Here is a 27,674-nt window from a genome sequence, read left to right as displayed (position 1 = left end):
GGGAAGTTTGGAAACTGATCACAGCTGTCTGAGCAGGAGTAAAATAGTAATCCGATGATGATGTTTTAATGAGTACATAGCCCTTGTTGCCAACAGGTGCTGTATTATGTCTATTTTATAAATAAGGTAACTAAATACAAGACCGTTGTCCAAGGTTCCACATCAGTAACTGGCCGATCTGGGACTTGGACCTCGGCAGGCAGGCTCCAGCATCCACTTTCTTATCTACGTCCCATCCTGCCTCTGATTTGTTTGCATTTCTTGGATGATACAACTGGCCGTCCTGGTTGTATGGCAAAGGCCTCAGATAGTAGCCATGTCAGTGCTGAGCGGGTGAGTGATGGGGGAATCATGAAGGAAAGGACATCTGTTCTTTGAGTCAGACTCTAAACACACCTCTCTTTGGCAACATGTCACCTGTAAATTATCCAGGTGGGATTTCACTTCTGAGCCAGGTTGCGAAGACGTTTTGAAGACCTTTATCACAGCGTGTTATTAAGAGTGGAGTCGTATGTGCCTTTGCAAATGGGCTACGGGGAGGTGTGGGTGTGGATCCTGCTTCCAACACTCAGTAGCTGAGTGACTTCCACTGAACCTTAATTTCCTCACGTGCAACGTGGGGGCGTGCTGGAATCACGGGCCTGTGTGAGGATCCCGTGGTGGAAAGTACACAGCGCGGAGAAGCATGTGGCACGCAGAGAATCCTCGGTAGACAGCTGGGGCCCTTCCCCCCAGAAATGCATACCTTGGGGGACCTGTAGCAAGGTCGTGCAGTATGTAGGGCTCAGAGCCTTCCTCCTGGGAGTTATAAATACATTCCTTTCCAAATGAAATGCCAGGAGCATTCAAACAGGAAGATGTGGGGAAGTGTGCCCAGACCTCGAGGAAAGGAAGCCACCCAGGGTGACGGGCAGCACGGCCCACCCTGCTGTCCCTGGGAGCCTCCAGCATGACCACAGCCACGGCCACGGCCTCCGTGGGGCTTGAACTGGCTGCTCACGACCCAGCCGGCTCATTCAGACTGGTGACGGCACAATGGAAGCGTTCGCTGGTGCGGCTGGAAAGCCTACGTGCGGGGCCGGACCCTCAGGGCCAGATGCTGTCCTCAGACCTGTCTCTTGTCACTTGGCTCTGTCCCCTCCCATGGGGTGGGAAGATGGGTGATATGCGGACCACTCCTACCTTCTCCCAAGTCCATGAACAGAGAGAGGGAGGAAAGGGGGAAGCAGCAAGGAGGGGAGAAGGGAGGGAGGGATCTCTCCTCTGCCAAACGCTGGGCTCTCCTTGGCGTGTCCCGAGCCAATCATGCTGCGCTCACGGACTGGGAACAGGGCGCAGGTGGTCCCAGAGGGCGGATGAACGCCCAGGTGAGCCGCGGGGCCACAGTGCGTGCGGGGAGCTGCCGCCCTCCTGCTGCTCTGTCCTCCCCTGTGCGGTCTCGCCTCCGGCCCTGGCGACTTGACCCAGGGCGCGCCTTCCAGGTGAGAGCAGCGAGCTTCGCAGCCGCTCACCTGCCAGAGGGCTGGGCCCTGAAAGTGCTGCCTTCTGTGCCCCCAGGCCCTCCGGCGCCCCCACAAGATGTCACCGTCCACGCTGGGGCCACCCCAGCTACCGTCCAGGTCTCCTGGAAGCCGCCTGCCCTGACAACCGCGGGGCTGTCCAACGGGGCCAACGTGTCTGGCTACGGCGTGTATGCGAAAGGGCAGAGGGTGAGTTCTGGTTGGGGGGGTCACATGGGGACTGGCCCGCACCTGCTCCTGGAGATGTGAGCAGGGAGTGGGGGGGCATCCTTCTCTCCACCCCCAAGATCCACCAGCACGTCCTGAACAGCACCTGCAGTGGCCCCTAGGGCCCCCACCCCGGCAGAACACTGACGGCCCCCTTCTCTCCTGCAGCTCCTCCTTTCCAGAATTCCCTCTGCCTACCTCCCATGCCAACTGCTGCCCTGCCCTGGGTGGCTCCTCTTCTCCCCTCAGTACTGCTAACTCTCGACCCCACAAAATCAGCCCCCCTCAGCGGATGATGGGCTCACAAACTCCACCAACTGTTGTTGAAAAGACAGTACCACCAGCCAAAGGGGAGGGGGGACATCTGCACATCAACACACAGCTGGCCTGGCTTCCAGAAACCGTGCATCTTTAATGCCTGCTGTAGGGACCCCGTATCAGCCCCAGCCTCGTCCCGGACACGACACACACCCAGTGGGGAGGCTTGAGGAATCTTCTGTCCATCCTCTCACTGCCCTCCTGTTCCCCCAGAGGAGCCAGGCTAACACATCAGATGCAAGTGCCTATCTGAGCTCCTCCCACCTGGTCCTTGAGAGCGGCCACCTGCAGGGGCCTGCTCCCTCTGCTCTCCTCCTCCCCCATGACCCGCTGTGCTCCCAGGACCCTCTGTGCTCCCCCCTCCTCCCCCAGAATCCCCCTTTGCTTCCCTTCCTCACCCAGGATTCCCCTCTGCTCCCCCTCCTCCTCCCCGAGGACTCCCCTGAGCTCCCCCTCCGTGGGGGAAGCCCACAGCCAGGCTTTGCCCATGCAGAAGAAGTGTGTCTTTGCTCTATGACAGCAGGAAGCCCATTTTGGCCTCTGCCTGACCCCTTCTCCCCTCCTCCAGCTTTGGCAGTTTATACCTGGTTTCTGATGCCGCTGAGGCCCGGGCATCTATATCTGAATTGGTTCTGGACACAGAAGGAAAGGCGTGGCCCTCACTGGTGCCCAGGAACCTCCAACAGCTGCATGGGGGGTGGGATCTGTGGAAGTCCCCGGCCTGCTCCCCTCTCTCAGGCTCTCCAGGCCGGGCACGCGGTTGAGCTAGGCATGGATAGGGCCCCAGTCCCTGGGCACGGGATGCCGTTTGGCAGCTGGCCCCCCACCCGGCAGGGTGCAGGGGGAGAAGCTGAGGGCAGGTGGGCCGCCTGTGACGGGCATTCTCTGTGCGCAGGTGGCTGAGGTCATCTCCCCCGTGGCGGACAGCATAGCTGTGGAGCTCGTGCGGCTGCGGAGCCTGGAAGCCAAGGGCGTGACCGTGCGGACCCTCTCTGCCCAGGGCGAGTCCATGGACTCCGCCGCTGCTGCCATTCCCCCCGACCTCCTGGTGCCTCCAACCCCCCACCCGAGAACTGCTCCCACACCGAAGCCCTTAGCAAGTGCCGGAGCCCCTGATACCAAAGACGAACACCTGGGTCCCCACGTCGCCATGGACGGGACCTGGGAGCAGAGTGGGGCCCCGGCCCCAGCCCACGGGCACATGCTGGAGCCGCCTAGTCTGCAGGGCTCGGGCCCGGGGAGGCGGTCCCCCTCGCCCAGCCGGATCCTCCCGCAGCCACAGGGCACCCCGGTTTCCACATCCGTTGCCAAGGCCATGGCCCGGGAAGCCGCGCAGAGAGTGGCTGAGAGCAGCAGGGTAAGGCTGGGCTTCTCCTCACTGGCTCCAGTCTGTGGAGGGGGCTGCTCAAGCACTGGCGCCCAGGGGCTGCCTGGCCTGGGAGGGAGGGATGCCACGTGGCCTCCCTGTACCCATGGACTGCTTTCTCGGCCAGATCCCGATGGAATCAAAATGTGTTTTCAGTACGTGAATATGGACCCACATACCCAGAAAAAATGCCTCTCTTCCAGCCTGGCTCAGCTCAGACAGCAGGCTGTGAGCAGCCCCCACCCAGGCTCTGGGCTGTATCGAGGGTCTGAGAGGGGCCTTCTGGAAGTCGGCTCGGGGACCTTCTTGCTGAACGAGGCTCACGTCTGGTTCTGCGTGCTTCAGAGCCGCGGCTGTGTGCGTGCACACGTGTGAATGTGTGCAGATGGACATGTTTGCACACACGTGCACACATATTACGTGCACATATAGACAGACGTGTATGCACACACATCCCCATGTGCAGACGTGCACATATATCAATATACTTGCGTGCCTGTTACTCGGAACTATCCGGGCCGTGGGGACGGGAGCATCTGGATTATGGTGGGGCCATGTTCCAGACGAGACGGGCAGTGAGACGTGACGTAGTCAGACACACCTATGAAGTGGTGCCCGTCCGGGCCCGGGAGAGCTGCATCTGGAACGGGGCTAGACCCTGTGCCCATCCCCCCGCCTGGGACAAAGCGCCCATCTCTGCCTCGGGTGTGTTGGTCTACCAGGGCACCTGGCACGTCTGTGCGGCCTGCGGTCAGGGCTCTGGCAGAGGTGACAGCAGCGGTCAGCGTCCCTCTCAGCTCTGCCCGTCCAGCTGCAGGGTCTCTCCAGGACCATGAGCCCCGGCAGTGCCCTCTCTGAGCTGCAGGTGGAGACATCCCTGCTGATGCCTGCAGGTCCCAAGGGCCGGGTCAGCCTAGCCCTGGGGTGGGGACCGGGTCAGGGAACCTCAGGAAAGGCCCAGACCCTAAAGGTCGGAGCTGGGTGGCACAGGCACGTGCCGGACAGCGGGGAGGGATGTGAGGTGCAGTGGCAGCTTTCAGTCCTCCCGAAACAGCGGAAACCCAGGCTTTTGTGCGAACTCCCCCAGTTGGTTCAGTATTGGCTTCAAATACTTAAAAAAACAATTAAACACTAATTTGTGACTTCTGGCAAGAGGAAGTGCTTCTAAAAATGCACGTGTATGGTGGGCCCACCTGCCCTATGTTTATTCTCATGAAACAAAAGCCCACCCAGGATGTTGGCGCGTGGTGCTTTCAGCCAAGCTTTGTGGGCAGGAAGGGCCTGGCAGGGGAGTGGTGCCCCTCTGCTCTTTGGGATGGTAGCCACACCTCCTGCAGCCCTAGGACCCCCAGACGGGGTCCCAAGAACAGGCTGGGGCCAGAGAATGGGGCTGCTTGCTCCCCAGCCAGCTCACCTTATGGAAGGCACAGAGAGAGAGCAAACCTCTGAATGTCCTGTGTCAAGAAAGTGTTGGTTGATCAGATCGAGAGCCAGGTGGAGAGAGAACTTTCCATCGTATCCCTGGGTTTCCTCCAGCAGAGGCAGGAAGTGGCTCTGGTAAGGGACAGGGCAGTGTGTCAGAGCCCGGCGCTGGGCCACTGGACCCGGGTCTCTGCCCGCGGGGGCTCCCAGAGGGACCGGGGGGCTGGGTGAAGGAGAGGCCGAGCCCAGAAGACATGGGGCCTGGAAGCCCCCTGCCCCTCGCCAGCCCCTCCTGACCGCTCCTTTCCTTCTCCTTCCAAGTTAGAGAAAAGGAGCATCTTCCTGGAGAGGGGCGGTGGGCAGTACACAAACTCAGATGAGGAGGACAGCTACGACTCCCCGGACATCAAGAGGAGAGGCGCCTCGGTGGATGACTTCCTGAAAGGCTCGGAGCTTGGCAAGCAGGTGAGCGTGGGAGTGGGGTCCCCGCGGGCCTCCCGTGGCCTCAGCCACAGCTACCGAGTGTGGCCTCCTTTGGGGACAGTTCCAGAAACCCAGATGGGAGGCTCCCACCCTCCCCGACCACCCTGTGCCGCCATCTGGTCACGGGACGATTAAACCTACGGATGACCACCTGGTCAATTTAGGCAAAGCCACCGTTTGTTCATCCTCCTTCCTTAATCAGACAGATGTGTGTTGGGCGTCTGCCACGTGCCAGGCATCACGGGAGAGCCCGAAACGAAAGGATCGGCGTCCTCCACCCAGAGCACGAGCTGTCAGTGCCCCCCTCCCAGCCAGGCCCCTACAGCAGAAGCGTCCCGCCTGGCTTGTGGCTCCAGGTTCTGACCACGCGCACTCTAACGGAAGTGTCGCTGATGGTCTGGACAAGGGACGGGAAGGGCTGGAGAGTCGGGCAATCCGGGCATGTCAGGGCACGAAGACACGGCAGATAGGGGGTCACCCGATGCCCGCAGCACCCGCGAGGCAGGGCGGGATCATGGCCTCGGGGGCATCGGACTCACACACTTGGGGTCACATCCTGGCCCTGCCACAGCTCAGCCGTAGCTGGGTGGGCAGGTTGCCCAGCTCCTCCAGCCGGCGGGTTCTTTGCAAGATTAAAGTAGTTCTACTTACATTCATTTTAATGTAAGACGCAGAATGCCCAGCTAATAATGATGAAGGTGATGAAGACGTTTCACCACCCGAGATATGGGAAACCTCAGGTGGGATGTTGCCAGGCTGATTCAGCTGTCCAGTGCGTCTGGGCTCTGGCTTCTGAATCTTCCACACTTTTGGCCTTCCTCTCATGGTTACAAAGTGGCTGCCGTAGCTCCAATAATCACACCCATATGTGATAGCATCCCAAGAAGGAAGGAAGGGATGGATGAAAAAAGGGGCTTGCTTTTCAGGCACTTTTCTCTTAACCGAGGAAAAAGTCTTCCAGTAGCTCTACCAGACTTGCTGCTACTTCTCACTGGGCAGACCGGGGCCACGTGCCTGCCACCAAGAGGGGAATAGGATTCCTGCCAACAGCTTATCAATGATGTATCTGGCCAGCAATAGACCCCTGCTTCCACCCCTTTAGTTTATTCCAACATCGTTGGGTTGGAATCCAATGAGACTGTCTCCGCGTGCAGGGGAGGTTCCTGGAGGCCTGGACAAGACCACCCTAAAACCAGCCTGGTTTGGGTGTAGTTGGAGCCATTCATTGTATGTCTTCTACGAGGCCCCTGAGAGAGAGAGTTCCAGCTGGAGCTGTACCCCCCCCCCCACCGGGGTCACAGAGGCTCAGGCTGAGAACCTTCCCGGTGTGCGGTTTGGGTTGTGGCAACGTTATGATTTTGCTTTAAATACTCGAGAGCGTGAAGGCCGGACACTGTGAGTGAGTGTGGCGTGAGCTGCAGCCGCCGGGCATCGTGGTGCCGGCCAGGCTGTCCGTGTCTGTGTGCACACACACGTTACCACCCGCACCCTCCATCCTAAAGGATGTTGGCATTACACCATTTCTGCCGCCCCCACGCACAGGCTCCGCGAGTGGGGGGCCCACCTCCTCCCAGACCAGCTGTTCTCCAGACCACCCAGGGTGCGTGTGTGTTAGACTATGCGGTATTTGTAAAAATCTTAAATGCCTTTATATGGCACATATACACACACTTCCCTGCCCCCATGGCTCTCTGTTGCACACGTGCGGTGTGCCTGAGCCTGCGAGGGTCTCTGCCCGTTCCCGTCGGCCCGGAGCTAGCAGACCTGGGCTGGCCCTCTCCGCCCTCCTGGCTCCCTGAGCTTGACGGGACGGGACGTCCAGGCCTTCCTCACCACGGATGGGGGCGACTCACACGCACACGCACACACAGACACGTTCACGCACACAAGCCTGGGCTCGCAAGCAAGCGGAGCAGGGGAACGGGGACAAGGAGAGCCTAGGTGGCCCCCACACCGCAGCCCCCACAGTGTCCCCTCTCTCGGTCCCCAGCCTCACTGCTGCCACGGAGACGAGTACCACACGGAGAGCAGCCGGGGCTCCGACCTCTCGGACATCATGGAGGAGGACGAGGAGGAGCTCTACTCTGAGATGCAGCTGGAGGACGGGGGCAGGAGGAGGCCCAGCGGCACATCCCACAGCGCCCTCAAGGTCAGTGGCCCAGGGTCACCAGCTCCCGCCACGCGGCCTCGAGCCCCCCTTCCCTGTCCCTCCGCTGGGGCTGTGGGCCGCTCTGGACGGCCTGGCCCTGCTGTGGGGAAACCGTGCGTTTGGGTCGGCTTATTCCTCGTTGTTGAGTTTGTGTTCGGAAACTCCTCCAACCTCCTGTCCTGCGCTCGGCCCAAAAGTCCGGGAGGAGGGGTTGGGGAGAGTCTGGTACCCTCGGGGTGCCCAGGTCTGTGCCAGGAACTGAGTGGGAAAGAACAGAACAGGGAGCCCCCCCTCCCCGCCGGCCTAGCAGCTGGAGAGGACGCCTCGGAGCCACACTAGGGGCTGGAGAGGAGTGGGGCCAGCAGGGATTTTGCAGATTCTATGCAAGGAAAAAGATGGGGTGGTCGGTGCTCCAGGGGGCATGGAAGCCAGAGGGGGGTGGGGTGTTGGGGTGGGGTGTTGGGGGCAACATGCAGGCCCCTTTGTGGATGCCTCCCCCCAGAGCCCCACATTCTCTGCTCCCACCTCCAGTGCAGCTGCTGGTGATGGGGTTCATGGGGGTCACCTTCACGGAACCAGAGCTTGAGGCCTCCAAAGAGCCAAGTAGGAGACTCACTGTCGTGTGCGTGTCCACGCGCTGCCCGTGTCCTCGGCCTTCGCTCCCACAGCGTGAGCTGCCCGCCTCTGCACCGGGCCCTGCACCAGGGTGGGAGAGCAGTGTGGCCGCCATCCTCCAGCCGTTCCCATCCTGGGCAGGGGGGAGACAGACAAAGGACAGCTGCTAGGACCCTTGCGGGCTTTGCAAATGAGAAAGGCCCCCGAGAGGAAAATCCCACTGGGGGTAAAGCACCCCACCTCTAGGACACGGAGGCATGTATCAAATGGCAGATAGAAGGCAACCTCCCTATCTGGCTGGGAAGTCACTGCAGCTTGCACAGGCAAGGCTCCGATGTTGTCACCGAAGCACATGCCGGAGTCCTGGGTAAACCCTGCGTGGTGGCAGCTCCTCTCACTGCTGGTGGCTCCCCCGAGCCTCTGGCCAGCTCCCACGGCGTCACCGGCCAGCGGGACTCCCAGTAACCTTCCTTGAGGGAGGTAGACCCCAGGCCTCCCCTGGTCTGACACCCCCGACTCCCCATGCTTTGCCTGCAGGTGCTCACGGGTGGGCTGGGCAAAGCCTGGATCTGTTTTTCCATGACGCTTCTCCTTCCAATGCAGAAAGCTCTAGGGGTGGCACTTCCTGCAAATGGTTTAGCAAAGAAACAAATTTGCCTTTTCTCCCGGGCATGAGGCCGGAAGAGCAGCAAGTTCGGTATAAAAGCCCAAGGCCTGGTGCCGCCCTGCCAGCGGGGGGCCCCCTGGGAGAGGCCGTCTGGGAGCTAACAGCGAGCAGAGTGGCTTATTTCTATTTGCCCACAGTCCTGTCCCATTTTTTTTTTTTTTAAATCAGGAGATTTTATAGGCTGGTCTGGACTTCTGAGTTCTTAGAAAGTTGGACAGTTTGGGGATCTGGCATCGCTGGGCTCAGCTTCCCGCCATTTCCTGCAGCTGAGCCAGCTTCCCCCAGACCAGCCCTTCTTCATGCTCACAAACACGTGGGGTGTCAGGTTAGCAAAGGGGAGGGGTCGGGTCAGCGGCCAGGGCACTCGCCCAGGCCCTCACCGCTGGTACCAAGCTCCTGCCCCTGCATCCTATCGGGTAAATGCACCAGGGTCCCCAGCTTCCAGAGCCCCACGCGGGCCCAGGGAGCAAGGGCCTTCTGGCAAGGCAGTCAGGTGCGCTCCCTGCTCAGCGGGCATGGAGGATGGGCTCGGGGATGCCCCAGCAGAGAGAACCTGTGTGCGGCCCCAGTGGCTAGGCACCTCCGGCCTGGGGCAGCTCCGGGGAGAGCGCTGTGCCAGGCGGGCCCAGGATGGCGGGACGCGGCTCCCCGTGCGCCCCGGGGCCAGGATCTGGAGAGCCAGGCCGACCAGGTCCTCTGCAGACGCGGGCGGAACTCGGCTGTGCACAGCGCACAGCGCGGCGCCAGAAGGCACATAAGGGCCAAGGCCCGGCTGTCACGCACGTACTCAGCCGCTAGGGAAGCACTCCGCGGGCTCCGCCTCCGCCGCACCAACCCCGCCCCTCCCCGAAACAGCCCCAGTCTGGAGCTTAGGTGGGTGCAGGCCTCCCGGGCCGGGCCGCGCGTCCCCTGCTGCACGCTCTCCCCACCGGGCACGCCCGCCGCGGCCGGCCTCCCCTCCTCTCAGCGCAGCCGGCTCCAGGCTGCGACCTGGCCAGGGCGCGCGCCCCCCAGCCCTGCACCAGGCGCCATCCGTTAACCTTGTGTTCTCATTTCAGAGCCCGGCCAGAGCATGCCTTTCGCCCCCACGAGTACACGCATGCTTGCTGCCCCTCATGGCCTCTGAGACTAATTCTGTCTGTTTTCTTTCCTCCCCCCCATGTCACTTGGGTCATACCCCGTGTTAACACACCACCCCCTTAAGGAGTGCTCTCAGAGTAGCAGCACTGAGGGGCTCTTCCTGGAGCAGCCGGAGCACCCCCAGCAGACCCAGCATAGTACCAGGCTGTTCAGTATCCCCGAAGTAGCCGAGGAAGGAGAGCACCTCGAGCTCTTGCACAAACAGGGCTTAGGGTACTCGGCCTGGGTCCGCGCCCGCCATGGGGACGAGGCCCCACAGGCCTTCTGGCTCCCAGGCAAGCCCAGGGGCCCGGGGTTCGGACCCCGAGCCGAGGACTCCGCCCTGGAGGACAGAGGCTGCCGGTCCCGCCGCGCGGCCAGCAGGAGCCCCGACAGTGGCCTGGACTGTGGGAGTGAGGAGGAAGAGCTACGGTTCAGCTTCAGGAGCACGGCCAAGTGCAGCCCGGGCCCCGGGCACTGTCCCTGTAGAAGCCTGAGGCCTCTGCTGGCCCGGCGGCGGACACTGACCCGGCAAAGCAGCATCGAGGAGGACTTTGGGGAGCAAGTGGACCCCAGCGACGTCCTCCGGAGCGATGACGCCCACCCGAGCCCAGAGAGATCCGCCCCCAGGAAGTATGGCTGGGAGGAGCCCCCGGGGCACCAAGGCTGGCGGGATGTCTGGAAGAAAAGCATAAACATGCCCGACAGTAGGGCCACTGCCCAAGAGGCACCTCCCCGGGTGGCAGAAGGCCCTTTGGTGTGTGAAGTCAGCTTCCTTCTCACATCTGCTTGCCAAACCAATCCATTTTCATTCTTTTCCCTGATTTTTTTCTGTTGGTGTCCATCCCTGGGGAGCCTCTCTGCTGGCTGTCGTTCATTTCCATGCATCTTGATTTCAGTCCCATTGCTTCCCGATCTTTGACCATGCTGACGATCTCTTTACTTTGCTTTAGAATACTGACCCTCCCCCCAGAATCAGCGACGATTATGGCTGCTTTGATTAAAGGACAACTGAATCTAAATTTTAATTAAGGGTTAGCTGAACTGTGATGATCCGAAAGTTTGGCAACACCTATTTTTTTAAAACGAACCCCCGGGGACCTGCTGCGACCACTACTCTAACAGTCGCGGGCGTTTTCGTATTGTGGCTGTGGGTTTCGGCTGGTGGTGTGTTTTGGTCTTCACCCATAACTGGAAAAGACAGATAAGGAGCAATCATTGAAGGAAACCCATTTTTGCATATTGTTTCCAAAGTGGTTCTTTTTCCCCTTCCCCTTTCCTTCCGTGGGGCAGTTTTCAGAATGAATTTTCCATCATCAGCTCTAGACGCACCGCCCCTGCCTTGTGCTCCTGGCTTGTTAGGACGTTGTCCAGAGTAGGGCTTCATTCAAGGCTTCATTCATCTTTATATTGTGTCCCCTTTCCAGAACATTTGCTCCTGTCATGCTGAACTTTTCCATGAAAACACAGGTGAGCCGCCGCGGGCGCCAGGCCTGGGGTCTGAGCCCGTGCAGCCGTGGTCTGTCCACACGAGGGCGCCGATGCGGACCCCGCTGAGTCACCCACCACCTGTGGCCCACACACCGTCCCCCTCCTGTAACGAGCCGTCTAGTCACTGGGACTCCCTGACCAGCGTTCACTCCCTGTGCCCCTGAGAATGCCCCGACTCCAACCACTTACCAGGGAGCTGGAGGGTTCGCTCTGATTCTCCCATGACTCTGGCCTGTAGTGCAAATTAGAAGCAAACCCGTCCATAAAGGAGAACCATACAAGTCAGCCCTGAGAATTGATGGGTCTCTTCGGATTAGGGCCAAGATGTTGCCGTGAGTTTCAAAGCTGATAACGCACAGAAACTTCTGTCTCTGAGTTTCCGGTAACTCACAGCGTGTCCAGGCGGGATGTTTGGAAGTGCAGTACCCTCCCCCGCCCCCATCCGCGAGCGCTGCGGGAGGGCGGGCTTTCCTGAGACTAGCTGAGGGTCGTGGGGTCAGAGGTGCCAGAGCTGTGACGAGCTGGGCTTGAGCCACTCTCGCTCTGGTTCCAAGAATTTGGCTTTGGCCGCAGGAGCCGCAGAGAACAGAGGCTCCCATGGAGTCCCTTCTCGCCCCCACTCCCCTCTGTGTGTCGAAAAACAACTCTGCTGTGGAAGACGGGCTGGCTGGGGTGAGCAGCCTTTTTCCTTTCCAGGTTATTCAGCTAACCTTTCAGTTAAAAGCTAAGTTTAGTTGCCTTTAGAGCTTCTGCTTCTGAGTTGAATTGATTTGGCTAACTTAATTCTTCCGTTCCCCAAGGCTGGCGAGACTCATGACTGTGCTGTTGTTGTGTCTTTAGATTTTAGGAAACCCGGTGTCTGCAGGACGGGCTGACAGGGCGGATCACGTGCGCCGGCGGTTCTCCCACGGCAGTGCTGGTCCCCAGCGGTCCCGGCCAATGATGGTCCCGTCCATCGGTTAGTGGGCCTGACTGACCCCTTTCTCTCTCTTCCGACCCCCGTGCACATGGCTGCTCAGTCCTTCATCTGAACATGTTTACAAACTTACAAGGAGTAGCATTTTCAACCACGTCCAGAAAACTCTCTGTTACTTGTGGCAAAAGAAGGCAGAAAGAGCGTAAGAGAAATGAAACCTATTTGTAAGTATTCTCGAATATCATATTGGCTTTTTACGTCGTCAGTCTTCTCCCTACCAACTTTTTTCTTCCCTGGAGAAGCCAAACCACGTCAGGCCTGGAGAGATTGCAATGTGCTGCCAGCTCGTGCTCTCATGAGATGCTCGTGGTCAAAGAAGCAGGAGCGGCACTAAACTCCAAACACCTAAATAAGCCTGAGTAACGGAGAGTTCTCTGCATTAAGTGTTTCGTAAGCCGGGGCTCAAAGTAGTGGGAAACCCAGGAGGCCTGATGTAGCCTCTGGAGCGCGGGCCGTCCTCCGCGTGCTCACCTCCTTGCTCGCGAGCCCTCCTCTGGCACCCCATGCTCATTCCCTCCATTCCGTTTTGGGAGTGAGCCAGTCTTGCTGCAAGCTGTCATTTCGGTCCCTGTAACCGACCCGGTGGGGAAGGGGGCGGTGGGTGAAGGTCAGAAGAGAAGACTTCTGTGTGCTCCATTGGAATGAATTGTGGCAAAAACAATTCCAAAAGGTATTTGCACGAGATAATGGAACTTGGTAATCAGCCCAAACAAACTGGCCTTTTGTGAAAAGGCACGCGCACGTGAAAACAAGGCAGGGAGAGCTGTGAAGGGAGCAGACGTACAAGAGACTGACCCAGGGCTCCGGGGAAGCAGCTTAGGGGCCTCCAGACACCTGCACACACGGCTCTTGTCGCAGCCACGCAGCTGACGTGTAGCAGACGGCCGCCTCCTTTCACGTCAACTGACAAGACAGACGTGATGACACAAACCAGAGCCTCTAAAATACTGTCCTTCTTCCAGACTTTTCTTCCCTTTAGAGCCCAGACAACAGGGAAGAATAGTTTCCTCTTCCACCTTTACGGTTTTAGAACGTTTCTATTGATCGGTAAAAATGTCAGAGAACACTCAAGATCCTGAAGAAAAGGAGTCTTTTCAGTTCGCTGAAAAGTGACAGAGTTTGCGCAGCCCCGCCTGGTGAACGCCGGTCTGCCCTGTTCCGGATCCCCAGGCAGGGTTATGCCATGCTGGGCCCGGGTAGGTTCGGGACTCTAAACCCGGTTTCCATGGCGCCTCCACGTTCACGTGGGCTGCGTGTCACGCCCCCATGACAGTGACCGAGCTCGAAGGGGTGCTCCTGGCCTAGAAGGTGCACGGCTCGGGGGACCGGCCGCCTTTAGAAACGAGGTGGGACGGGGCTGGTGCGCGGCCCAGACTGGGTTCTTCTCTGCTGCGCAAGCGGGTTTCTGAGTCTTCGTTGGACTGTCGCTGTCACATGTGAAGACCACAGCTGGTTCATGGCGTGAACTGCTGTGCACGCGGTGGAAGCGTTAGCGGCGAGGGCGCTGGGGCTCTGCTGGGCCTCTATCCCCGGCCTCCTGGGACAAGGAGGGAACAGGGACACGACCGGGCTGCAAACGGCCCGAGGGGTGTGGAGGCTGAGGGACGACGTGGGTCGTGGAGGCTGAGGGGAGACGTGGGTCGTGGAGGCTGAGGGGAGACATGGGTCGACCTCCGGGAGCCTCTGACGGCCCTCTGATCGGGTGTGTCTTACCATAAAGAAATGCACGCGTGTTTTCATCTTTAGTAAAACACTAGTTAAATTAGCAGAAAGAGAATAATGCTAACATTTTAACCCCAAAAAAGGCCTCTTAATGCAATCCAAAAAGTGCTAAATAAATCCGTGATGGATTTAACCGTACCTGACTTCTTACCACGTAGCGATGCAAGAAAACACATAAAAGCAAGATTAATATCAAACACTTTGATTCACACACACACAGGAGCACCCGTGAGAGTTTCAAGGACGAAAGTGAGCAGTGCTCAGTCGGCAGCGGCCAGTGACCCTCGGGAACCGTCAGCGACGCGCCAACAGACTTTTTTCCCCTCGTTCCGATTTAGTTCCATTTTTCTTGTGCAAATATCAGCGATTGTTTTAGAAATCTGCTCCACTCCAAAAGCATTCATTTTTTTTTTCCAGAGGAACTTAAGTCTGTAGACCATATAGTTCCTAAATATATATATTTTTATTTATTATTATTATTACTATTATTATTATTATTTGAGAGAGAGTGAGCATGAGCAGGGGAGGGGCAGAGGGAGAGAGAGAATCTTTTTTTTTTTTTTTAAAGATTTTTTTTTATTTATTTGACAGAGATAGAGACAGCCAGCGAGAGAGGGAACACAAGCAGGGGGAGTGGGAGAGGAAGAAGCAGGCTCCCAGCGGAGGAGCCTGATGTGGGGCTCGATCCCATAACGCCGGGATCACGCCCTGAGCTGAAGGCAGACGCTTAACCGCTGTGCCACCCAGGCGCCCCGGGAGAGAGAGAATCTTAAGCAGGCTCCGCGCCCAGCGCAGAGCCCGACGTGGGGCTGGATCTCACGACACTGAGATCACGACCGGAGCCAAAATCAAGAGTCAGACGCTTCAGCGACTGAACCACTCAGGCCCCCGAATGTATTTTAAGAAGCAGTGCATTTACAATTGACTCAAAATACTGTAATTTTCCATATTCTCTGGGTTTCCTAAATTAAGAAAACTGATTTAAAGAGAGAGTACGTAGGTCTGGACGTAGTAACTTCTCGACCCTACAATCAGCCCGAGGAGGGCCTCCCGACGCCGATCCGTGACTCACAGGACGATGGAATTGGGTGTGGTTTCTCGCGGGATCACGCTGGTCTTCGCTCCACGCGAGGTGCCCGCTCGGAGGATCCCATTCTGACCCGGGGTCTGTGACCTCCCCAGCGGCTCCCGTTCCCTCGACTGCTGTGGCCGCCGAGCTCGCAGAACGAGGACGCGCAGCACATTCTCTGAGGACAGACTAAAAAGGAGCAAACCCCGAAGCTTGGCCCTTTAGAAGGGAGACCCCTTTCCCATGGGTTTCCCCGCGAGGAGGAATCGAAACGCCGTGAAGTATGTTTAATACTCGCAGACATGACAGTGGACGTTACCAGTGAAGGGGTCGGTCTGGGTCAGGGACTGAGGGACGCTCGTTCTCGCAGTGCGAGTGGACTCAGGACCCCTGACTGTGCGCGTTCCGTGCAGAGCCTCCCTCCTGCCCGGCAAAGACCCCCCCACACCCACCCAGCCGCAGTGACCCCAGGGCCAGGCCGCTTCCACCTCAGGGCAGAGGGCACGAATGTCCACGCCAGGTCAGACCAGAGCTGGAGGCAGGCTCCTCGTCAGTCTGGCCTCCCAGCCGCTCCGCAGTCGCTGGGGAAGCTGGGCCCGCGGACACACCCCACAGACGCCACTCTTCTCTCCCCGTCGAGGTCCGGGTCCCGTAAAGTGCCTCATGCACCCTCTCTGGAAGGAGAGACAGTGGGGCCATCCTCTGCTCACACTGTGATTTACACACACCCCACTCCCTCGCCCACGCCAGAAAGGCTCACAGGGCAGGGTGGGCAGCTCTGCTCGGGGCCCCTTCCACCCCCGTTTCCATTGCACGGGGTCTCTGGCTGCAGCCTTCACGGGACCCAGCCTCAGATGTCCTCCCTGGCCTCCATGCCTCCCGCAGCATGGCCACTCATCATGCCGGGGGGATTCTGGGCCAAGGATGTGAAGACAGGATTGTCCACGTCCTGGTCCCTTCCCGAGCCAGCCACTGAGGGCATGCAGGCCCATGCCCAGAGGGCTGGCTTAGACCCCTCAAGCACTTTGGCCGTCGTGGTCAGCCAGCCCATTGGAGCTGGAGCTGACCTGGCCCCCGGTCCCTCATGCCGTCTGCCCTGCAAGCTTGGGCACCAGTGCCCTCGGAGATGGGCCAAGAACCCACTGGGCGGGAGCTTTCCCCTTCCTGGCACTTCTCCATGGGTGACTGGTCCACGCTGCCACAAGCAGTGGGCTCCTCGTGCACACAGCGCAGAGAAGAAACGGCCCCCCTCTCATGCTGCTGCTGGGTTTCTCCGCCTCAGCGCACCCCTAGATTCCCAGCGGTCACGGCTTACGGTATCATCACGCTGTTTATTTAGGTAACATTGAAAATTAGGGGAAAGCATGGGATCTTTCCATTGACTCTAAACAAGACCAGGGCTTCACAAGGAGGTGAAGGAGGCCTGCCATTGACAAGTGTTGTTCCCTGGAAGAAGAGAAATTAATTTCTAGATGATCTAGGCATCCTGGAAAGACCCTGAATTTAAATAATGCCAATAGTCCACCACATTTTAAAAATCAACCTTTCCTGCAGTTAAAGCGCTTTTCATTTTTTGACTAATTTTTTTCCCGTGACGTCCTCGCGTCCGGCCCCCCGTGCTTAGGGCACTGGTCACCGCAGGCCTGGCCCTGCGCCACGGGCCGCCCCTACCGGGTGTTCTGCCTACTTCCCGGGCTGCACCCAACCCGTCCCCGGGGAGCAGGGCGAGGTCATGTGCCAGCACCTTCTCTCCCCCTCTTGCCATAATGACATATTATGATACTTATAATGGTATCTAATTTAAATGTGTCTATAGTACAATTTCAAAAAACAACAATTTCTAGGGACTCCTGGGGGGCTCAGTCGGTGAAGCGTCTGCCTTCAGCCCAGGTCATGATCTCGGGGTCCTGGGATCGAGCCCCACATCGTGCTCCCTGCTCAGCGGGGAGCCTGCTTCTCCCTCTGCCCGTCCCTCCGCTCATACGCTCTCTGTCTCTAATAAATAAAATCTTTAAAAGAAAGAATAATGTTTAGAAGCTGGATGATAGGTGGAGTTTGTGAAGAATGCGTCTGTCACCACTTACGTATTTAGAGCTAAGCGAGCAGCTCAGGGAAGTGCCCCAATTTTGACTCACATGCGAGCACCTTCCGGTGCCCGTGGTGGGAGGCCGTCCCGCCTGCTCTGCTCGGCAGTGCACCGCCTGCCCCGTGCCCGAGTTCCATGACGGCTGCTGGCGTTTCAGACCCATTTGTGTCTATCTGCATATTAACCACCAGTTTATTTTAAAGACAGAAGTTATGGTGCCTCCGACATCCCATCTTCTAAACCACACGTGTCTAAGCGTGGCGGGGGGTGTGGCCGGCGGGAATCACCCAGCCCTCTGCCTTTGTGCCCACATGCTCCCAGACGAGTACAGCGAGCGGGACCGCCTTTCTCCGGACTTCTACGAGGAGTCAGAAACTGACCCCGGTGCCGAAGAGCTCCCAGCCCGGATCTTCGTGGCGCTTTTTGACTATGACCCCCTCACCATGTCCCCGAATCCAGATGCTGCTGAGGAAGAGCTTCCTTTTAAGGAAGGACAGATCATCAAGGTGGGGTCGGGCTGGGGGCCCTGGGCGGCGGGGGCACCCAGGGAAGGGGGCCACCGTCACCCTACAGTCACGCTGCCTTGGCTTTCTGACCGGCTCCAGGTCTATGGTGACAAGGACGCAGACGGCTTCTACCGCGGGGAGACCTGCGCCCGGCTCGGCCTCATTCCTTGTAACATGGTCTCAGAAATCCAGGCCGACGACGAGGAGATGATGGACCAGCTTCTGAGACAAGGCTTCCTTCCGCTGAACACGCCCGTGGAGAAAATAGGTAAGAGACCGCCCCCCTCGCCCCTGCACCTGCTGGCGGAGCCGCTCCTGCCTCCCCAGCACCGGCCAGCTAGGAGCGGGAGGCAGTGTGGGCAGGGCCCAGTCGGCGCCACTTCAGGGGCTCTGAGAAAGAACCCGCTCTACGAGCCGGGGTGTGATCGTCCTGCATGCTTCGCGGACATTCACGCACCTAGATACTGACAAAAACACAGGTGATTTTCTAGCGGAAGAGGGGGTGCTGCCCTGCTTCCTGAAAGTCTGGCCCCTCTGGAAAACAGACCGCTTGCTTTCTGGTTGTTCTTGCATGTTGTGTCCCCCCCCAAAATGTGTAAGTTTATACTGTGACCCCCACGGTGCTGGTGTCAGGAGGCGAAGCCTGTGGGAGGAGTGGGGGCCATGACTGTGGCGCTCCCAGAGGGGCGTCAGCGACCTTATGAAGGAGTCTCCACGGGCGTCCCTCCCCTCCTCTACCCTGCGAGGACACGGGAGAAGACGCCTCCTGTGAACCAGGACGCGGAGCCTCCCCAGACCCCGACTCTGCAGCGCCTCGGTTTCAGACTTCCAGCCCCCGGGGCCATGAGGAGTGACTGTGCACTGCGCTCAGGCTGCGTGCCCGGACCAGGACGTCGCGGATGGGCCGTGAGCATCCGTCCGTCCCTAGAACGGGTCAGAGGGCGATGAGGTCATGCCGTGCTCTCCGTTCAGGTGGACATTGCCCATCCGAGGGGCAGCACAGACGTTCGCCCTTTAATGCGACGGATGAGAAGCTCCTCCATTTATCTCGACCCAATTTGCGAGCGCATTGCGTACACAGCAAAACTGTTTTCAGTGAGTTTAAACACCAGTACACTTATGATGTCTAATTTTGCCCGTGTGCAGGGACAATCTACTCATTACGAAGGCCTTTGCTTTCTCTAAATAGCTGGAGACAGAAAGATCCGTTCTATGTCATTTGTGTTTTGGGTTTTAATACTTCAAAACAGTAGGTTAACTTAGTTCCAAGTCAGATTTCGGGGACAAAATTCAATGGTTCAAAGAATATGCATAATTTTAAGGATAATCACAAAATCAAATAAAATGTTTCAACGTCTTTGGTATGAACGAACTCGCAGTCTGAAGTTAAAACCCACATCTGATAGTTGGGGCTTCTGTGAACGTGCCGCCCGGATCAAGTCCACAAGCTGGAAGCTCTCTGAGCGCCCCCCACCCCGACTCGCTTCCCAACGCCCTGTGACGGGTTCAGGGCGGGAGCGGGCTCTGCTCACCACAGACCCGAAGGCCTGCAAACACTCCGCTGGAAAACAGTAGCTTGATTCATGTTACCAATTAGATTAAATGTCTGCTGATTTGTTCTTTTTTCTAAATGTGACTTTTGAGGGAACCGGACTGAGACACCACGGGCCCTTCTAGCGCTAGGAAGGATCCCTGTCGCTGCAGACTGAGTGCGCGCCTCCCGTGGCCGGGGTAGGACCCGGTGTCTGCGTCGTGGCCCTCTTCCAGCACCCCGTGCAGTGAGACAGGAGGAAACGGGGTATGGACCGGAAAAGAAGACAAAGTGTTTTCTAGTCACAGATGACATGAAAATCTTAGAAAATCTCAAAGGATCTACAACAGAAGTTTCTGGAAATAACCAGTGAGCTTTGCAAGGTCAATGGATACAAAAGCAATCGTTTTTGTTAACTGTGAAAAATTTGAAGTTGACATTTAAAAGGTAATTCTGTTTACAATGATGTAACAAAGACACGAGAAGGGAGGGGCTGAAGGCATGCAGGCTCTGTGTGGGGGAGACCACCAACGCCGAGGAAGGAAATCCGAGGGTCCCCAAGTGAACAGAAGCCGTGTTCTCAGACTTCAGGCAGGGAAGACGTCCAACATCCCCCAACTGACCTGCAGATGGGACACACCCCCAGCCCACGTCCGTGCCGATGGGACGCGCCCCCACTCCGCATCCGTGCGGGGATCCGTGTGGAACTGATGCGCTAAATCAAACATGTATGAAAAGGCAAAGGGACTACAGTGGCCCGAGCGATTTTTTCAAAGCACGGTGGGGGGACTCGCGCAAGCGGGTTTCACGGCTGGGCACACAGAGGAGCTGAAGGACACCAGGGGGGCCGCAGAGTCACAGCAATCTGGGGAACAGGGCGAATCTGGAAATGGACCGATGCCTGCACCGTCCACAGAGTTTCAGCCCAGGTAGGGGGCGGTTCAATGGGGAAGGAGGGTCTTTTCCGTAATGGGTGCTGGAGTCGAACAAAGAAAAATGAATTCAGGCCATATTCCTGCCAAACTCAGAACATGAACTCAAAGTTGAACACGGTCGTAAGCATAAAAACTAAGACCATGAAACTTCTAGGAGAAGAACTTCGTGGTGATGAAGCCATGAGTTCTTTGATGTGACGCTGAAACCTGACTCAGAAAAGGAAGAGACTGACGTCAGACTTCGTTAAAATTGAGTAGTTTCTAAAATGGAGAAACACCGTGAAGAGAAAGAAGAGCGAAGCCCCAGGCTGGCAAGTATCCGCACGTGACCGGCCGAAGGGGGAGTCGTACCGAGAACACAGAGCGCTCAACAGCTCAACGAGAGGAATGCTAACAGCCAACCCCACCGTGGGCCAAAGACCGAAGAGATCCCTCGCCACGGAAGATGGGCGGATGGTGAACGAGCAGATGGAGAGATGGCTAACGGGACCGTGGAGTGCGGATTACAGCCGCGAGGAGAAGCCAGGACGCCCCTGTCGGGACGGCCGCACCAAGTGCGGTTTGGACGTGGAACGGGAGCTGCGTCCGCTGGAAGCGCACCCGCGGGGCACAACCGCTCTGCCCGACAGGTGGTGGGTCCCCGTACAGCCGCACACGCTCACGGTAGAGGCAGGCTGCCCCTCCCGGGTACTCGCCGGGGGAACGGAGCTTCTAGGCGCTACCACGGCTGCACGAGCGCTTGCGGCGGCTTCACTACGAGTCACCGGCACGGGGAAGCTCGGGCGTCTTTCCCCTGGTAAGTGGATCGAGCGCCTCACCACTGAAAGTACCACCGTTGACACACATGGCCACACGAAGGGCTCTCAGGTGCACTGTCCCCACGAAGCTGCAGGACTCCATTTACAGGGTGTTCCAGGAAAGGCACAAGTATGGGGACAGAAAGCTGAGCAGGGTTCCCTGGCTGGAGCTGACCACAAAGACGCGCGTGGGGATTTGGGGGCCGGCGGACCTGTCCTGCGTCTTGATGGCTGCGGTGCTCGTGGGACTCTGTGGGCTTGCCAGCACTTTCCGAAGCGTGCGCTGAGCAGAGCGCATCTCGCTGGCCGTCCTTGCCACCTGCAGGAATTCACACGTGCCCCTCCCCTGGAGAACGAACAACACTCAGAGGGACTGCGGGGAGCCCTGCAAGAACCCGTACTGTTTCAAGGACACGCCCACTCACGGGCCCCATGCAGGCATCCGTGCGTTTTTCTCAATGAAAGCAGCGGTTCCTGAGCAGGGGCTACGGCGTGGCCGACGTCCGGAACGTCACATGCACAGCCTGGCCCTGCACCTGCGGGAAGCCCCTGGAAGGGCACATCACTGACGTCAGTTGCTTTCTAAATACTGGCCTTTAATGGTTTTCATTTGTATGAATCCCAAAAACCAATTCCAGGCACCAAGCGGCTGCGTTTGGAAGAAACACACCCGTGGCAGCGTCCTCCAGGAGAAAAGCACCGTGCTGTGCGGCCGGAGCCTTTAGATCTATTATCCCGAGGATGCCCTGGTTCCTCTTAGCCTGCCTGTTGGGCAGACCTCCGGGGAAGGGAAACGTCCTCGCTACTGTAAGGGGCGGGTGGCTGGGCCAGAGCAAACATATGACACGTGCAGCTCAGGACGACTGGCCCCACAGCCCGAGGCTTCGCTGCTGCTTGTGCCCCCGAGCACGAGGGCCCGGAGAGGGCAGTCGTCCGTGCCCGCTGGCCACGTGTGCCCTGCTGCCCTGGGGACGAGGGAGGGGGCGCCACTGCTTTTGGAATAACCACATGCTGGCTTCTTCTCCTTGTAAACAGAGAGAAGCAGGAGAAGCAGCAGGCACCCGGGGGCGACGCGGAGAGTGGTGGCGCTGTATGACTACGACCCGAGAGAAAGCTCCCCTAACATCGACGTGGAGGTAGGTCAGCTCCCCGCAGCTCGCAGCCGGTCCCTGGGCCTCTCCCCGCACGGCAGCCGGCGGCCCTGGGATCTGGCCTCCCCCCTTCTCTGGAAGGGTCCGTACACGCAGTGAATGGCGTGAGGGAGCTGGACGGGGACAGGGAAGGGGCGCAGCAGGTGACAAGCCTCATCGCGGTGGCCGGGGTGCCCGTGCGGGATGCTACGGGAGGAGCGGTCCACGATCCTCGTCCTCGGGTCGTCCCCCTTCGCCCCGTAGGGTCGTCTGGGAGACAGAAATATCAGCCCGTGGTGTGTGGGCCCTGAGCAAAAGCAGAGCTGGAAGTTCCCCACACAGACACAGAATCCGAGGGAGAGGCCCCGTGTCCTCCACACAAGTGGCCTGGGCCGCCGTGGCCCTGGGCGCCCTGGGAGGTGGGAAGGGACTCACTTCCAGAGCTGAGAGGCTAGGTTTTCAGCCTGTGGACCTGCTTCCTCAGACAACAAGCTGTGTCCAAATCCGTCACCCCTGGTTTTCCTTGTGCCCCACGTGCTCCCAGCTCGCGGTTCAGATCTGGAGCGCGCGCTGTCCGAGCATTTCTGCGCAGACCCGATTCGTAGGGGACGCCTGGTGGCGCTGGGAGGTCAGCTTCCTTCCCTCGTCCTCACATTCAGAGATAAACCCGCAGATTGTTTTGTCCGTGTGCCCGTCTCTAGGCTGGTGCCTGGCACGTCGCGGACACTTTGTAGACCGTGAATAATTGAGTAAAGGTTTTTTGCACCCAGTGAAAGAATGTTTATGTAACGGTCCTTACACTGCAGAGGACTTTTCCCTAAACTTCTGGGCTTTTCAAGTTAAATATTTGATCAGTTTTATTTTATTTTATTTTCAAGATTTTATTAATTTATTTGAGAGAGAGAGCACGAGCAGGGAGCAGAAGGAGAAGCAGGCTCCCCGCGGAGCAGGGAGCCCGATGTGGGGCTGGATCCCAGGACCCTGAGATCTTGACCTGAGCCGAAGGCAGACGTGTAACGACTGAGCCCCCCAGGCGCCCCACATTGACCGGTTTTAAACAGGAACTACGGGGGGATGTAGCAGCTGTCAGGAGCCCCAGCCGGGAAAGGAGTGTGTGGCACTTTGGCGGGAGGCGGGTGGGAGCCTGAGCTGTTCCTCCCGGGGTCGCTGAGGCCCCAGGGGCACAGGTCGGCTTCCTACCCTTCCTCCCTGTTCGCTCGAAAGAGCAGGTCAACAGCACAATAATGAGAACAAAGAAATCGGTAGAGCGATGGCGAGGAACCTGGTGACAGAAGCTGTTACTAACTTGGCGGCCTGTCTCCACAGGCGGAGCTCACGTTCTGCACGGGAGACATCATTACTGTTTTCGGTGAGATCGATGAAGACGGATTTTATTATGTAAGTTTTCGAAGCACCAAAAGCACCATTTCATTCAGTTTGTATGTCTGTTTCTGCTTGTGTGTTCTTGCCCCCTTCCCGTGGCCTTGGGGAAGGTCCCGGTCCCGGAGGCTCGTCCGATGCAGGAAGGGGGGCTGGGAGCGTCTCCGTTCTCCTCTGAGGGGGGCATGTCCCGTGTCCGTGAGCTGCAAACAAGGGAGATGTATTCACATTCTGCGAACTGGAATTGTCTTCCAGCCCAACGTACCAGTGCAGCTCTCCGGTTATTTATAAGGTACACGCGTTTAACAGGAGAAGGAAGGGATACACACAGGTGAAGTTCTTGATTAATCCACACCAACAGGGTGTAGACTTCCTCCCTGACCTTCCTCCTCCGTGGCAGCTGTCGGTGGCTGGGCCTAGGCTCTGGGCGAGGGCTCCCAGCTCAGGGGCACAGGCGGCAGCCTCCTTCCTTCACGCTTCCGACATGTCCAGAGGAAAAGAGTGCCCGTGGGCTTATCTCCGTGCTCCTGCCCTGGTGGCCCCCACGAGTGCCACCTTCCCAGGCCCGAGCCCACAGGGCCGTGAAGGGGCTGCTGGCAGGCCTGCGGGGCGCCCGCTGCCGTGGGGGCATGGGGACAGGACCCCACCTCCCCCATCGCCCCCTTTCTTTAATCGGAACAGCTGGGAAACCATCAGGTCCAGGAAGGCAGGTTTCTCTGGGTCAGATGAGTTCACAGCCTCAGACACACGGGGCATCCAAGGTCGTGGTTATTGCAGGTCGTGTTCAGTGAGGCTGCTCGCGCTCTGTCCCCCGTTTCTTTCCAGATGAGACCATAAAGTGTCTGCAAGTGGGCAGATGTCAGGCTCTGTGTCCCGTCAAGGGTTCGAGAGTGGGCGGTTGAGGGAGGTGGGAGCCCCTGAGGCCGGGGCAAGGCTGCCGCCACCGGTCCAGCTGACAGAGAAGGCAGATGGCCGCCGGCGTCAGGAGCTCCCCAAGCGCGGGTCGCTGGTTGGGGTGACAGCGTCATCCTGGAAGACGCCCACGTTCTGCCTCAGGCGACGGGTGCCCTTGGGGACACGGGCACGAGAACACAGCTGAGAGAAAGACGTGCTTTGGAAAGGACTGAGCGTGAGGGTATGAAGAGGACATCTGAGCACCCCCCGCGATGGAGAGGGATCCGTGCCGTGGATCCTGGAAGATTCTAGGGGCCACGTCTGACGCAGCAGCAGGCGGCAGAGGGGGCAACTGTGAAGGGGTCCTGTGCGCGTCTGACGTGGTGTTAGTGGGACGGCGTGGGAGGCCCGGAAGAGTGGGGGGGATACACGCTGCCGACACATCTGCCCCCCCTCCCCTGTGTGGCTGGGTGAGCCCAGAGCAGTGGTCCGTCTGGATGTCCGCATGTCCCGGACTGTCCCGGTCCACATGCCCACAGGCCCCGTGATGTGAACGTGGCGCCGCCGGGGGTGAGAGATGAGGCTGTGTGTTTTCACAGAACACGGTCCCCAGGCCCGAGCCCGCGACTCCACGTGGCGCTCCCTCCCCCGAAGGAGTGGGGGTGGCTGGCGCTGGAGCGGGGTCCGGCTGAGGTCCGGGCTGCGTGGACATTGGAGTGTCTGCGTGTACGTGTGATTTGTGACCCTCGACGTGGCAGAAAGCCCCGGGGGCACATGGATGTCCTGGAGAAAGTCTCTAAGGGACACCAAGAGAGGAACATTAGCTCCTAGAGGAGGCCAAGGGAGGAGGGTTCCAGCGGTCATCAGAAAGGGGACGGGGGCTCCAGGTGGAAGCGAGGGCAGGTGGCCAGACCGGGCACGTACTGGGCTCAGGGAAGACGTGGGAGGTTCCTGGGGCTCCCTCTTTTTTAAAATCAGTGTTTATTTACTTCTGGTAAAATAGTGTGCCGTGCTCACCATGTCTAAGTGCACAGCGTCGTGGTGACAGGTACTTTCACGCGGTCATGCAGTCGCCACCGTCCACCCCCAGGAAGCCTTCCCTCTTGCCAGCCTGAAACTCCATCCCCATCAAACAGCAGTCTCCCCTCACCCCTCCCGGCCCCCCATCTCCTCTCCGTCCCCATGAGTCCACCTGCTCTCGGGGCCTCACACGAGGACTTGGCTCGCGCCTGCCGTCTCTCGCTGAGCGGAACGTCGTAGCGCGTCAGCCTCTCCTTCCCTCTTAAGGCCGAAAATGACTCCACCCTGGGGGCGCAGGGTTTGGCCACCTGTGCACCCCTCAGTGGACCCTGGGCCCCTGTGAATAATGCAGCGATGAACATGGGTGCCAGCACGTCCCTCGGACCCTGCTTCCAAGTGTTTCGGGTCTCGGCCCAGGAGCGGAGCTGCTGGGTCAGATGGTGACCGTTTCCCTCTCTGAGGAGCCGCCCCCAGCAGCGGCCCCACTTCATCCCGCCGGCAGGTGTGCGAGGCTCCAATTCCTGCCTATTTTCAGCAGCACTGCCGTCTGTGGTTGGTTGTCCGTGTTTGTCGTGGCCTCCTAACGGGGGTGAGGGGTATCCTGTGACTCTGACTTACGTTTCCTTCAGATGTTCGTGTTAATTCAGGTCGAGCACCTTTTCATGTGCTTGGTGGCCGTTTGCGTGTCTTTTTGGGGGGACTGTCGATGCAAGTCCTTTGCCAACTGTTTAATCGGGTTCTTGGGTTGGGCTCTGTGTGCGTTCTGGACACGAACGCCTTCTTAGCTAAGCCGCTTGCGAGCTCCCATCCATCCCGTGGGGTCCCTCTTCACCCTGGCGGTCGTGTCCTTGGCTGCAGTTTCTAATCTTGCGGGAGCAGGCCGCGTGTCTCATGCTGTCACTTCCTAGACTTGTACACAGAGCAAGAGTCCCGTGTAGTCCGGGGCCAGCCAGTCTGGGACTTGGTTTTGGACACTGGTGAGCGTTGGGGGCAATGGGAAAGCAGTGACACGGTGGCTGTGACCCACTCTGTCCAGTTGTCCTGTGGACGGTGACCTTCACTACGTGCCTGTGTAGAGATGTGAGAGAAAGTTCTGGAAGGGAACAGATGAGCCTGCAGCGATATCGTCTCTGAGATATCAACAGACCCTGTCCTGTCCCCCACACTGTTTGCATTTTCATAGTGAGGACGTGGCTGTGCACGAGACGGATCTGCAGCTCTCCCCCTGGCCTGCAGGCTGGACCAGCTGTTGGCTGCCCGTCCCCGCCTCGGGAGGGGGTCCGTCTGTCCCCATCGGTGCACCTGCTGAAGCGGTGTTTTTAAAAGCTCTCCGGGGATGCTGAGGTCAGCCAGGACCGAGGGCCGCTCCATGGGGTGGTCCCGAGGACTGGTTCCTGGGAGCCGCCTGAGCCCCGTGGCCAAAACACAGCTTCCGCAGCTCCACCCCAGACAGGCCAGATGCCGAGCTCAGGGAGGAGACCCTGCCCCTCAAGCGTGTCTCGAGGTCACCGTTCTGATCAGGGTACTTTGGAGACACTGGAGTCCCTGTGAGTTCTTCCACGTTTGAACCAGAACCGACCCAGCAGGTGACCCCCCGACCCCAGAGCTCTGCTCCTGTGGCAAAAGCAAGAAGGAAGTTTTGGGAAAATCGAGTAACTCGTTCTGCTGTGTTTTTAGGGGGAACTTAACGGGCAGAAAGGCCTTGTACCTTCAAACTTCCTGGAAGAAGTGCCTGACGACGTGGAAGTCTATCTTTCTGACGCACCGTGCCACTACTCCCGGGACGCGCCCGTGCGCTCCAAGGCAAAACGGGTAAGCAGCCGCCCCCCGCACTTCTGCCCCCACCCCGCGGCCACGCTCGCTCCCGCACAGCCCTCGCGCGAACACGTTTGCGTCTGGGGCCGGAAAGCCCGTGCCCTGCATTTTTTTTCTCTGCCCTTCCCTGGGGGTCGCGCCTAAACGTTCTCACTTTTGCTTGTTTATCTCGCAAGACCTGCCCCTCGGTTCTAACCCAGCTGCCTTTCCTCACCAAGGGAGCCCCCGTCCTCCCCTGTAGACGCACATTCCAGTTGGGGTGAGAGTGAAGGGGAAGGCTAGTGCGTTTGCCCCGCTAGGATTTCAGTTCTCTTACCAAAGACCAGAGACCTCCTCCAGCGTAATTAACGAGTAGACGACATCCACGTGTAGTGTCTCATTTTTATTTTATCTCATCACTGCCAGTTTTTATATATTATATTTTTATATATATATATTTTTATTTCTTTGCTCATC

General features: G+C 58.5%; 1 protein-coding gene across 1 annotated transcript in view; it reads left to right on the top strand.

Annotated features, from left to right (window-relative positions):
• The window catches only part of RIMBP2 (RIMS binding protein 2), an 88,416-nt gene that overhangs the window by 57,687 nt on the left and 3,055 nt on the right, over nucleotides 1–27,674 (top strand). The window contains exons 10-20 of the mRNA XM_045779254.2: nucleotides 1,558–1,709; nucleotides 2,941–3,402; nucleotides 5,155–5,298; nucleotides 7,307–7,465; nucleotides 9,952–10,623; nucleotides 12,198–12,315; nucleotides 17,532–17,716; nucleotides 17,816–17,984; nucleotides 22,015–22,115; nucleotides 23,436–23,507; nucleotides 27,081–27,215. Of these exons, the coding sequence (XP_045635210.2) occupies nucleotides 1,558–1,709; nucleotides 2,941–3,402; nucleotides 5,155–5,298; nucleotides 7,307–7,465; nucleotides 9,952–10,623; nucleotides 12,198–12,315; nucleotides 17,532–17,716; nucleotides 17,816–17,984; nucleotides 22,015–22,115; nucleotides 23,436–23,507; nucleotides 27,081–27,215 (2,369 nt within the window). The remainder of the gene's footprint in view (nucleotides 1–1,557; nucleotides 1,710–2,940; nucleotides 3,403–5,154; nucleotides 5,299–7,306; nucleotides 7,466–9,951; nucleotides 10,624–12,197; nucleotides 12,316–17,531; nucleotides 17,717–17,815; nucleotides 17,985–22,014; nucleotides 22,116–23,435; nucleotides 23,508–27,080; nucleotides 27,216–27,674) is intronic.

The sequence above is a fragment of the Ursus americanus genome, chromosome 30 (assembly GCF_024610735.1).
Source record: "Ursus americanus isolate L20-20 chromosome 30, mUrsAme1.1.p, whole genome shotgun sequence".
NCBI classification, from domain to species: domain Eukaryota; kingdom Metazoa; phylum Chordata; class Mammalia; order Carnivora; family Ursidae; genus Ursus; species Ursus americanus.
Note: the sequence above shows the minus strand (reverse complement) of the source record. Positions and strands in the feature narration are given on the sequence as shown.